Genomic DNA, 12,084 nt, shown 5'->3' with positions numbered 1-12,084 from the left:
TCTGAGGGCTCTGAGCAGAGGGGCAGCATGGCCTGTCTTCCGCTCGAGAGGGGTCATTCTGACTGTGTTGCTGGGAGCTCTGTAGTGGGGGGAAGTGGAGGCAGGGTGGCCAGGAAGGGGGCCACTGCAGTTACCAGGCAAGAGAGGATAGTGCTAGACCAGGGGGCAGAGGGGACAGTGGTGGGACTCTGGACATGTTTCCAGGCAGAGCCAGCAGGATTGCTGTCGGCTGGGACTGGGGAGCAGGTGTGCACAGGGATGGCTGCAGGTGTGGGCCTGAGCGGTGGGCGGAAGGAAGCTGCCATTACCAGACGAGGTAGATAGTGGAAGCAGCGAGTGCAGGGGAAGAAACTGGGAGTTTGATTTTGGGCGTGCGGAGTTTGAGATGGAGAATGGTGGGAGAGTTGTATCCAGAGAAAAGAGTCTGGAGTCCAAGGTTAAGGTCTGGGCTGGAGACGTCTGTTTGGGAGTTGTGAGTATAGACACAGAGTGGGAACCACTGGACTAGAGACCACCAGGGTGGGAGTGGGTGGGGACGGGGCCCAAGCTCTGGCCTCTCCAGTTGGGGGAGGGGAAGATGAGGGAGACAGCAAAGGAGACAGAGGAGGAGTGGCCTGGGGGGTAAAAGGGGGTTGGGAGGGAGCGCCCCCCTGAGGTCAAGTCAGAAAGTATTCCGAGGGGTTGACAAATGGCACTTACGATTGCTATTGTCAGGTCAGAGTGGAGGCAACAATGATCTTTTCAGAAGCGATCACATACATGCCGCATGCCAGCCATCCTGTCGGGTACTTTACAGACAGCATCTCATAGGGTCCTCCCAAAAGCTCTGTGAATTCAGAACTGCAAAGCCTGGAATTGGCTTGTGTAGCGGTCAGCGGAATCCTCCCACACCCAGGGACCTGGAGGAGGAGAGGTGGCCTGAAGCTGAAGGTCCAGGCAGGGGAAGGGCCTGACTCTCAAGGGACATGGGTTGGGGTGGGCAGGAGAAGAGAGTCTCCACAGGCCCATGTTGGCACAGGCTTCCCCCTTTCTGTGCCCCACTACTGCCCTGCTCTGGACCTTGGACTGTGGCCTCAGGGGGCAACTGAGGCTAGGCCAGTGGTGTCCTCCTGCGTAAATGAGGCAGGGCCTCACCGGAGAAAGCTGCACTTCCAGGGCAGCAAATTCAGAGTCCTCTATGGTTGTGCGACCACACAGCACATGTGTGCACACACACACATGTCCACACTCACGTCTGTGCAGTGGGGTGGAAGGTGGTCTTTGTCACCTCCCTAACTTGCCCCAGCTTTTTCCTGAAAGCAGAGACAACTGAGCAGCCTCGTGCTACACTCCTGCTTGGTAATTAATGAGCCGCGGCCCCATCCTGGCAAGAGGAAATGGCCTTGGCACTGAGTTAACCCAAAGCTGAATTATTTATCGCCTACATTCCCCTGGCTATTGAAGTGATGAGCAGCAACTGACCTTGCCTGTCTCCGCCGACCCGAGGTGCTGGAGGAGACCTCGGAGGGAGTCCCAGGTTCCTGCTTGTCCTCAAGCCTGGGGGAGGGGCCAGCAGGAGGGAGAGACCTCTTCTGAGTGCCTACTCTGTGGCCAGCACGTGGGGGTCACTGGCATCCAGTTTCAGTGGACCCTTGTGGCTGCCCCTGAAGTGGGCATGTTGTTATTTTGGCAAAAGGGAAGTTCTGAGACCCAGAGGATTACGTGAGTGACTTGTCTGGAGTGACAGGAAGTGGGAAGCGGGGATTTGAACCCAACTCTGCCTGGTCCCAGTTTAGGGCTCTGCCAGCCTGTCTAGCTTCCAGGTTGACTTACAGGCCCCACCCTAAAGGGACACAGACATTTATTCGACAAATACCAAGGAGCCTCTACTGGGGTGGGCCGTGGGTAGGGACCAGGAAGTGCTTAGTTTTCCTTTTAGTAAAAGGTGTGATAACAGTGCACACTCGGTGGGGGAATTGAACAAGGGAATGTGGCCCCTCCTTGGCACCAAAATCGTCACAGCAGCTGAAGAGGAAGAAAGGACCGAAAATCCGTTTCACCACCTTTGATGCTCTGGTGCATTTGTTTACGGCCTTTTCTGTATGTTTTTCTTCAGCGGTTAAGATCATGCAGCTTTTAAAATCCCACTTTTAATGTGACCTAATCCTGCGTCACGGGTACTTCTCCGTGTCCTTGCAGAGCCGTGTCAAAAAAATCACCCACTTTTGTGTCGCTTAAAAGTAGTACATCATTTTTAAAGTTCAAGCAGTTGAAAAAGACATACGCTGTGAGAAGCCAGTCTCCCCACTTCCCTACCCTCCCGTCCTCAGTTACCAGTTACCTGAGTCCCCCAGAGGGTCTGTGCTTCTAGGACACATCTGTCCTGTTCAAACAGAGCCCCCCCCCAAAGGGGCACACCGAGCACCGCTCTGCGTCTCGCTGTTTGCATGCTTAGGAACACCTTGGCTCCAGTCCCGAATCAGTGTCCACGGGGCTGGCTTCTTTGCCAAAACGTCCCGTATCAGCTGCAGGGCAGATCATCATTTATCTCTTTGATCGACACTGAGATTGCTCTCAATCTTGCCCTTACATCAGCAGCACTGCAGTAAATACCCTTGTGCAGATAACTTTTTGTCCGTGGGCACGATTAGGTCTGTGATAGAGTTACTGGGTAAGCGTGGTATTTAGTGGCTCTTTAATAGTCCATTGTTAGGATTGGCTGGGAGTCATTTACAGAAGGACAGGAATCTTCCCCCCAGGTGAGGTTAGTGGGTGTTCAACCATGCCTCGTTTAGGGGACCCATACACATTTCAGCCACAGGCTGGATACGTGGAGATTAAAATGGCCAGCCAAGTGTAAAGTTTTTCTCCTAATTATTTAGCTAATGGGAAGTTTCAAATAATTTTTTGTTCAAGACATTCATAGTTTCCATGGGCATCATTGATTGTTGCTGCTTTGCTTTATATGTACACAATTACTCACATTTTTAAAAGCTAACATGTGAGGTGTTGTATCAATGTGCCGTTGTTATGCAACAAACCACCACAAAAACTCAGTGGCGTACCCTGACGCGCCTTTATTTAACTCGCGTGCCTATGGGCCCACGGGGAGGCAGCTGGTGTAGAGTGGGCTCAGCTGGACAGTCAGCTCTGTTCCGTGTGTCACCCATCCTCGCGTTGGGACCCGTGGGCTAGGCAGGCAAGTGGAAACATACAAGGTCTCTTAAGGCGTAGACTTAGAACTGCCAGTCTGTCAATCCTGCCTCATTCTATTGGCCAGAGCAAGTCACATGACTGAGGCCAAATTCAAGGGGCAGGGAAGGACACTGTGCCTCTCTAAAAGGAGACAGTGCAAAGCTAGTTAATGGTAAGGGGATGGATGAAGGGAGGGTTAAAGAGTTGGGGCCAAGGATGCAATCATCCTCAGATGTTAAGTCATCCTAAATTGGCACACTTTGTTGCTATTATTGACACTTTTTTGCTGGTTAGCTATGAAGAATACCTATGCAACCTCATACCAGTGATTTTGCTCAAGGTCAGGGATGCCAGGAATGGCCTTGAGGTAGTAGCCATTGGACTCTGCTAAAACCACAGTGCGGTTCTCGGCCATGTTCTGAGGCTGAAGACAGACAGAGGCCATGCCTGGGTGTTCGGCAGGGGTGGGGACTCAGGCCTCCTGCCCCCTGTGCCTCAGCCAGGGCTGCATCTGTGGGGTGGGCCAGGCAGCTCTCGCCCCAACATTGTCCTCGCCATGGTGCACAAGGGCTCTTCCTCACTGCAGGGGAACATGGGTCCGGCTGCCTTCTGGCTTCTGCTCTTCCTCCTCAAGAACCCTGAGGCCCTGGCCGCTGTCCATGGAGAGCTCGAGCAAGTCTTCTGCCGAGCAGAGCCGCCTGTCTCGCAGATGGCCACCCTCCCGCCGAAGGTTTTGGACAACATGCCTGTACTCGGTGAGATGATCAGACCCTTCAGACGTCCCCAAAGCCTGGGTCACCGTGGACCCCTGAGCCTTCCCCTACGCGAGCTCCCATTGCCCAGGCTCCATCAGTGTCCTGTGGTCTAAGGTCCCCTGAGCCTCCTACCTTCTTAGACCCAGTGTCTCCATGCCTCCGTCTCAGCTGTTCATAGTCTAGGCAGGAGATTTTTGGTTGCAAATGGCAAAAAAAAAAACACCTAACTTATGCTGGCTGAAGGAAAAAAAAGACTTTATTTGGGGCAAGTAACTAGAAAGTACAGAGGTTTCTAGCTTCAGGTATAGGTGGATCCAGTTGCTCTGACAATGCCATCAGAACTCAGTCTTTCTTCATCTCCTAGCCTGGCTGTCTGCTGGGTTAGCTCCAGTCTCAGACTGGCAAGATGGCCACCAGAAGCTCCAAGCTGACGAGCTCGCGGCCCGTGAGGGTGCGCCTCACTGCGGCATTCCTACCCAAAGTCCCAAGAGTGTCTCCTTGGCTGTCTTTGGGTCATATGCTCATCTTTGCCCAGTCAGGGCTCAGAGGGTTGGGATACTCTGATTGACCAATCATAGCACAGCCTGATCCCAGGAGTCGATAGTGGAACCAACAGCCCAACCCCTGATCGTAGGAGAGGGGTGGTCCCTAGAGGAAAATCAGGGGACTGTTTCCAGAAGGGGAATGCATGCTGAGCAGGCAGAAATAATGAATATTAATGGCCCTGCTCTCTGCTTTGTCTTCTCTGCTAATCTCTGCCCCCCTCCATTTCGCATAGCTTCTCTCCAGATCACACCCCAATCCACCTGTCTGAGGTCTCAGAGGGACCGTAACAATAACCCTCCTAAGGCCTCTGACAGTTCACCACAGTCGCACCTCACCGACTGGCCTTCTTGGCCTCCGGGTGGAATGGTGGGCAAGTCATGCCCCTTCTGAGCCTCCTGATCTTCCCCTGTAAAACGAGAGCGGGGTGGCATTTGAGTGGCTCAGAGGACAGCTGCTGACCCTTCCTTGTCCCAACCCGGTGCAGACAGTGTGCTGAGTGAGAGCCTCAGGCTCACAGCTGCGCCCTTCATCACCCGAGAGGTCGTGGTGGACCTGGCCCTCCCCATGGCGGACGGGCGGGAATTCGCCCTGCGGCGGGGTGACCGCCTCCTCCTCTTTCCATTCCTGAGTCCCCAGAAGGACCCAGAAGTCTACACCGACCCAGAGGTAAGTGGCATCGCAGGGACCGTGGGGAGAAAGCAGCGGCTTCCGGATCAGCCAGGTCTGAGTGGCAGCCTCGCTCTGCTGTGTGACCTTGTGTGACCTTGTCCAGGTGACTTCCCCTTTCTGTGTCTCTGTTTCCTCACCTGTGAAATAAACCTCATAACAGCACCTGCCTCATAGGGTTGTCGGGAAGATTCAATGAGATTGTGTATGCAAGGCCTTCGTCGTGCCTGGCATATGGTGAACACTTTTTAAATGATAGCCGAGTGGTTTTCCTTTTTTCAGAATGTTATCACGCCAGCTTCTCAACCCTTTTGCCTCTTCCTGGAGGGGGAAACTTGCACAGTTTCTAATACATTTGGGTGCTTCCTGTATTCCAGGTACTGTTCTGTATGCTCATCTCTCCATCCATCCATTTATCCACCCATCTATTCTCTGATCCATCCATCCATCCATCCATCTGTCTGCCCATCCATCCTCCCCCCACCCCAGTCCTTTCATTCATCAGGCTGTCCACCGGTGCATTCACCCAGCACTTACTCTGTGTCAGGTCCTGTTCTCAGATACAGTTCTCCCCTTACCACTGTACAGTGCAACCAAATTGGTACTCTTTTTAAAAGTAATTTCTTTAAATTACAAAAGTGACATATACTTATGAAATAGAAATATATAGACGTGTATTTAAAGGTAAAATTTTCTTCTTTCCCTCCCTCTCCAGTTCTACAGAGTTCCCTAACGATGGTTGGGAGTGTGTCCTTTAAACCATTTGGATGCCTTTAGAGACACACACATGCTCACACACATATGGATAGATAGGTGTGTGAATAGGGCCATGCAAAGCATGCCATCCCAAAACTTGCTTTTTTCACTAACAGTCTCAAAAATTCTACCCTGGCTGCTGTGGTTCAGTGGATTGAGTGCCAGCCTGTGAACGAAAAGGTCGTTGGTTCGATTCCCAGTCCGGGCACATGCCAGGGTTGCAGGCCAGCTCCCCCCAGTGGGGGGCATGTGAGAGGCAACCGCATGTTGATGTTCCTCTCCCTCTCTTTCTCCCTCCCTTCCCCTTTCTCTAAAAATAAATTTAAAAAATCTTTTAAAATCATTTCCTTCTGTGTCAGCACACACAGACCAAGCCCGGCCTTCTAAATAGCTGCCACACCTGATTTTTTAACCAGTCCCTTATTCATTGCCCTTTCTATAGTTCTCCGATTTTTTCCTCTGGTGAACAAGACCGCAGTGAACATCCTCATAGCTTTTCTCCATGCGTGGGTGTTGTGGGGGTGGAGGCAGACATGGACCTGCTTCCTCTCTCAGGAATTCAGATACAACCGGTTCCTGAACCCTGACGGATCGGAGAAGAAAGACTTTTACAAGGACGGGAAGCGACTGAAGAACTGCAGCCTGCCCTGGGGGGCGGGGCACAACCAGTGCCTGGGCAGGGGCTATGCCATCAGCAGCATCAAACAGTGAGTGTCAGGGGTTGGGGGAGGGGAGGCTCCTGCTCTGCCGGGTGGGCCCGCACCCTTCTCTCCTGAGACCTCGAGGTGAGCCAGGGGAAGGGTCAGGGCAGGCAGAGGCTTCGAACGGGCAGCCCCTGAGTTGTGGCTTGCTCACAGATCTACTTTTTTGTGTTTTTAAACACGTGTACTAATAAGAATCAGAAGAGCTCACGTAAAAAAAAAAAACCCAGCTTTTTGATTTCTTTTGAAATAATCAGATCTGGCAACAGGTTCTTCCTGCAAGCCTAGTGTCCGAATGTCAAACTCCCAGAATACCAAACATGGCATCTGTGCCGCTGACCGTGGCCGTCTGCGACTGCTGTGCGGCTCAGAACCTCCTGGCAGGAGCTGGCCCAGTGTCCTCATGCCCTTTGGCTCTTTCAAGGCCTCCTGCATTCTCTCCCCTCCGCCCCAAGAGCCTTGGCCCCCAGATCACTAACCGGTGGGACCCAGGGTTAGGACATCCACCTTGTCCAGCCCCTGTGCCATCATACGTTGGGTGACCTTCTATGCCCCTGTTTCCTCAACTGTAAAATGGGGTGCTGGTCATACGATATCCCAGGGGTGTCGGGACAAAGGAAAGGGATCTTTCTAAACTTACCCACTGCCTGGCTCATTGTCGGCACACAATACATGTGAGTTATTATCGTAATTACTGGTATCGCTACGATGAACGGTCAGGCAGTATGCTAAGTGAACGGCACACTGCATTAACCTCTCGGCCTCAGTTTTCTTCCAGCAGCAACGTGGAGATCCCCAGACGCCGGTTCTGCTCTAACGCTTCCCGAGCATTCCAAACAATCACTGGGCTGTGGCAAATCAGGCATTAAACAGGGATAGTGGGAACAAAGGGAGGGGGCCAGGGCCCAGCAGTCAGAAACCACCACATCAGTGACCCGTGAAGGAGATAAAAACCTAGGGAAAAATGGTAGTACAGGTTTACACACGTTAAATGGTTAAGAAATACCCAAGCACTACAGTGAATATAGTACTTTATTCTTAAAATGCCCTGAAGTTCGCAGTGGAAGTGGACAGTGGATTGCAGCCGGGAGCTACTGTGACGTGTGGGAGGAGGGTGATCTGAAACTGGGCGCTGACGTGGGTGGTGGGGTGCACAACCCCCACACAGGCACGCCCACGCCGTGGACCGAGGTCTCTGGTGGATAGAGTTTGGGGGGGTGTGCGTTTTGTGAGTTCCTACTCAGCTCTGCTCAGCTGGGGCCAGGCTTTTGCATTCTGCTTGCGTTGCTCGCCAGTCAAATTGTCCATAAGCTGACGTGAATTTTGCATTAAGCTTCACTCGTTCCCTAACACATCAGCCACCTTGGAGCACACTCAGGGGTTCAAAACGTGTTCCAGCACAGCCGACTGGAGCTCCTAGTTCCTAAAGCTTCTGGACAGGTCGGAAAACAAGAGAGCTAATGGACGCTAAATATTTAGCACAGTGTCTAGCACGTAGTGTATCAGTAAGTTAACTAACTTGTTATTTTTATCTCACTTAATTGTCATGACAACCCCACTAGGTAGGTGTCAGTCTAACACTGAGGTCAAATCATTGGCCAGGTCACACACCTGGTAGCAAAACCCGGTGTGAGTCCAGGGCCCCCATGCTACATAAACGCACCCCTAGCATTCTGTAGCTTCAGAGCCAGAAGGGATATAGCCCACCTTTTTGAGCTTCTTTGACCAGACAGAGAAACTGAGGCCCAGAGTGGGAAAGAAAGTCGATGAGGGTCACACGTCCTTAAGAGGCATAGCCCGGCTCTCCCGTCTGGAGGGCAGACTTTGCTCTATCCTCTTCCCCCTTCTTCAGTCACTCAGTAAGATTCAGGGATCCTTGCCGTGCACTCTGCCCCACACTGGGCACCTGGCCCTCAGTGGGGGGATGGTGGTGGGACAGAGTGGGTGGAGATCCCGTGCTCACCCTTCCTGACACAGGCGGTGCTAAGTGAGACAAGGCAGGTGGGCGGGGAGCAGCGAACATCAGGCAGGGCGGCTGCCGCTTTTTTTTTTTTTTTTTTTATGGACACGCCGATTACATCATACACACAGTGTGTTTACTTACCCCGATGCATTTCCAGGAGATGGCAGTCGAGAGTGTTCCTTCTCGCAAGTTGGTCCGTTCAGGCAGTTTTCCCACAGACCCAGTCAAGGGTCTCCAGGGAGGGCTGCCTATTTCTAATCTCACAAAGGCAGCCTGTGGTTATGCAGCAGCCCTGACCGGGGCAGTCGGTAAGGGTCCCAGGGCTTTGGGTGTGGGAAGATGGGTGGGGAGGGGAATCAGGGCAAGTCATTCTTCATACTGATCAGGAGAAGCTGGGCTGTGCCGTGCCAAACGACCCCTGTCTCTGGCTTGTGACAGCAAAGGCTTCATTCCCACTCACACATGGGCTGTGGGTTTGGGGGTTGCCTCCCCTCCATGCAGAGACTCGGGCTCTTTCCATCTCAACACGAGGCCCCCACAGCCGCCAGGAGGAAGGGAGAGCTGGGCGTCCAGCCCCTGCTCCGAAATGCTGTGATGTGAACTTGACAGGCGTCGCTTCTGCTCACAACCTGTCGACCGGAGCCAGCCCTCGTGTGGGAGCTCCTGGGCCACCTGTGCTCCGCCCTCTCACTCTCCTTCTCCCCCTTTTCCCCAGTGAGAGTTGGGGTCAGGCTCCAGAGGAAGGCATCGCTGTCCTGCCTTATTCCGAACACATCCCCCGTGCTTCCTCTCCTTCATGTCCTCAACACCGTCTCTTTGCAGATTCGTGGTCCTTGTGCTGATGTGCTTTGACCTAGAGCTGGTCCACCCAGATGTGGAGATCCCAGAGTTTGACCTCAGCAGGTACGGCTTCGGGCTGATGCAGCCAGAACACGACGTGCCCATCCGTTACCGCATCCGGCCGTGAGCTCCAGGAGCAGACGGGGCTCCACGTGCTCGCCCCCACCCAGCCCACACCCGACCGATTGCCCAATGTTCCGTGTCTGCATCTGAGCTTTGAATACCTGACGGCTCTAGCGTTAGCACTTTCCTGCTTTTTTTCCTGGAAGGCTGGTCCAGGGGAGGGGGGAAAAGGAAGCCCAGAGGAGGTTTAATGAGGCTCTTTCTGCTCCCAGTTCACCTTCCTCCTCTCACCTTATGACACCCACAAAAGCTAGGGCAGCGAGGACAAACAGGAGTCCTGACTGCCATTCCCCCAACTCCCAGAGGGGCCACCATCCTAGTCCTTGACCATGGTGCAGGTGAGGCCTTAACCACTCAGAGCAGCTGCTGGCTGTGAAAAGGCCACTTGGGACCTAGCAGTGTGTCCCATGCAATAAGCTCATCCCCAGATTATTAAACCAGCTGCAGCCAAAGGAGTCCTTAGCAGACCCGTTTCCAGGCCCCTCATCTCTCCGTTCGCACTGAGTCTTGAGGAAATGCAGAGCTGGTTTCCCCAGAGCTGGTGCAGCCAAGATTCAGGTTGTGGGCTTCCTCTAGACGCTGGGCTCTGAGCAGTACAGCTCGCTGTTCTGGGTTCTGGAGTTCTGGGCTCCCCATGGGACAAGCTTTGCCAATGCTGAGACTCAAGATGGGAATAAGACAGACAGACAAAGGCCCCACAGGACTGTGCAGATGGAAGGAAGCAACCAGGCTCGTTGGACTGGGCAAACCAAAGAAAGAGGAGGCTTTGGTTTCCTACCTTCTCGCTCAGAAGCTCCAGCCGTGAACACCATCTAATCTGCAGGCCCGTTTTGTTCGGCCTACCGTTAGAACATACTGTCCATCGGTCGTCTTCCTGCCATCGTTGGGAGAGTTGACTCAAAGTGTCCAGCTGCTCTCGAAAACGTGGACAATCTGGGCACCCTGGGCCCGTATTCCACTGGCCACCTCCCTGATCCGGGACTTGTGCGCACTGGCTCACCAGGGTTTTTACTTGGTGGAATTTTTTCTTTCTGCTTCTCTCTCCATTCCCTGTACCTCCTGGCCCACGAACACGTTCCAGTTTGAGAAGCCTGTTCTAACTCTTACAAGTGACCTTTTCGGAGATAGTGGGAACCTTCTAGTTGGCCTTTGATCCGCTGGTCCATCTTCCTGCATGCACCACCCTTTGAACAAGCAGATCGATGATGAAAACTTGCCTTTGTAGCGATTTAGGGGGAGAAGGAGTTCAAAGAGAAAAGCTGCCTAGAAACCTTTATGATGATAGTGTTATTAATATTAGGCTCTGTTTACTGAGGACTCTCCAAATGCCTGTGACAGGCACAGTGGACGCAGCATTTCTACTCACATCGTCTCTGCAAAGGGGGTGGTTGTGCCTTTTGGCCGACGAGGAAACGGGCTCAGAGAGACGCAGTGGCCGCTGGGCTTGCACAGCTCACCAGCTGGTGGAACTCAGCAGACGTATTGTCCCACTAGCAAATGCATCCCCGGGCTCAAGGGGACAGGTGGTGGAGGGACAGTTCTGTTTGGCATCAGAGCCAGAGGCACCCATGGGTGGACGCATCTCATGAGATGCAGACACACATACGTGCATACGGCTGGGTCCCTTTAGCTTTAGCTGAAGGAGAAGAGAGGACCCGAGATCTCTGAATGTTCGAGGCATTAGTCTCTTCCTGGAGCAGCACTGGGGCTTGGGAGCTTCCCTAGCTCTCAGCTTCCAGGCACCCCCAGGATTCCCAGACAGATACTGTGATTGGCAGGAGGCGGGATATCCCCAGGGAAACCCATCTTCACGCATGGGTGACCCCTGCTGCCGCCTGCTTCTTAACTCTGCAGGAAATCAGGCTGCCGGCTTTCAGTGGGAAGATGGAGCTAGTTTCCATGGCAACCCTCAGCTGCCTCATCCTGGCTTGGAAGCGAAGAAAGAAGGCCGGCCAGCAGAAATAGCAGCAGGAAGGTTTCTGTGTGAGGCTGCTACCCTGGGGTGGCAGGGGAAAGCCCTCATAATTCTCCTCTTCCAAACCAGGGACCCTCTGTCACTGAGACTAGATGCTCACCTGTGTCTACAAAAGGGCCAGTTTCCTGCGAAGGTGGCCCACCTCCCTGAAGCCACACAATCATTAGCAAGAGACCGTCGTCCTACCAAGCAGCTCCAGCTGGTGCCAGAGATTTTGAAGTTTAGGAGGCAGTGATTTAAGCCTTCCTTTGTTTTAATCTTCCCTTTTCTTTTCTTTTCTTATCTTCTTTTTTTCCTAAAGAGAAAAAAGAAGGAGAGCCCAGTGGGTTAGCTCCTTGCTACAGGTTGGTTAGGGAGGTACCCGGACGCCATTGCATTTCTTCATACTTTGCTTTAGAATCCCGAAACTGCAGGGCCTGTGTTAGAAACGCTCTTAGGTTGACCCAACGAAGTGTTTCCTTAACATCGCCATTCATATTTTTTTGCTGCATTTTGCTGTTTACCAGATATTTTCCTTTAAACAGACTTGTTTTTTTTTAAACTTATAGTTTGTAAAGGGAACTTTTATTTTGATCACTGCCATTA

General features: G+C 52.8%; 1 protein-coding gene across 1 annotated transcript in view; it reads left to right on the top strand.

Annotated features, from left to right (window-relative positions):
- PTGIS (prostaglandin I2 synthase) overlaps window positions 1-11,801 on the top strand; it is a 38,141-nt gene extending 26,340 nt beyond the window's left edge. Inside the window, exons 7-10 of the mRNA XM_037059875.1 lie at window positions 3,761-3,929; window positions 4,960-5,141; window positions 6,453-6,604; window positions 9,384-11,801. Coding sequence (XP_036915770.1) covers window positions 3,761-3,929; window positions 4,960-5,141; window positions 6,453-6,604; window positions 9,384-9,528 — 648 coding nt within the window. The 3' untranslated portion in view covers window positions 9,529-11,801. The remainder of the gene's footprint in view (window positions 1-3,760; window positions 3,930-4,959; window positions 5,142-6,452; window positions 6,605-9,383) is intronic.
- The last annotated feature ends 283 nt before the right edge of the window (window positions 11,802-12,084 follow it).

This window comes from Sturnira hondurensis, unplaced genomic scaffold (genome assembly GCF_014824575.4).
Source record: "Sturnira hondurensis isolate 20B ecotype Veracruz unplaced genomic scaffold, ASM1482457v3 Scaffold0011378, whole genome shotgun sequence".
Lineage (NCBI taxonomy): Eukaryota > Metazoa > Chordata > Mammalia > Chiroptera > Phyllostomidae > Sturnira > Sturnira hondurensis.
Note: the sequence above shows the minus strand (reverse complement) of the source record. Positions and strands in the feature narration are given on the sequence as shown.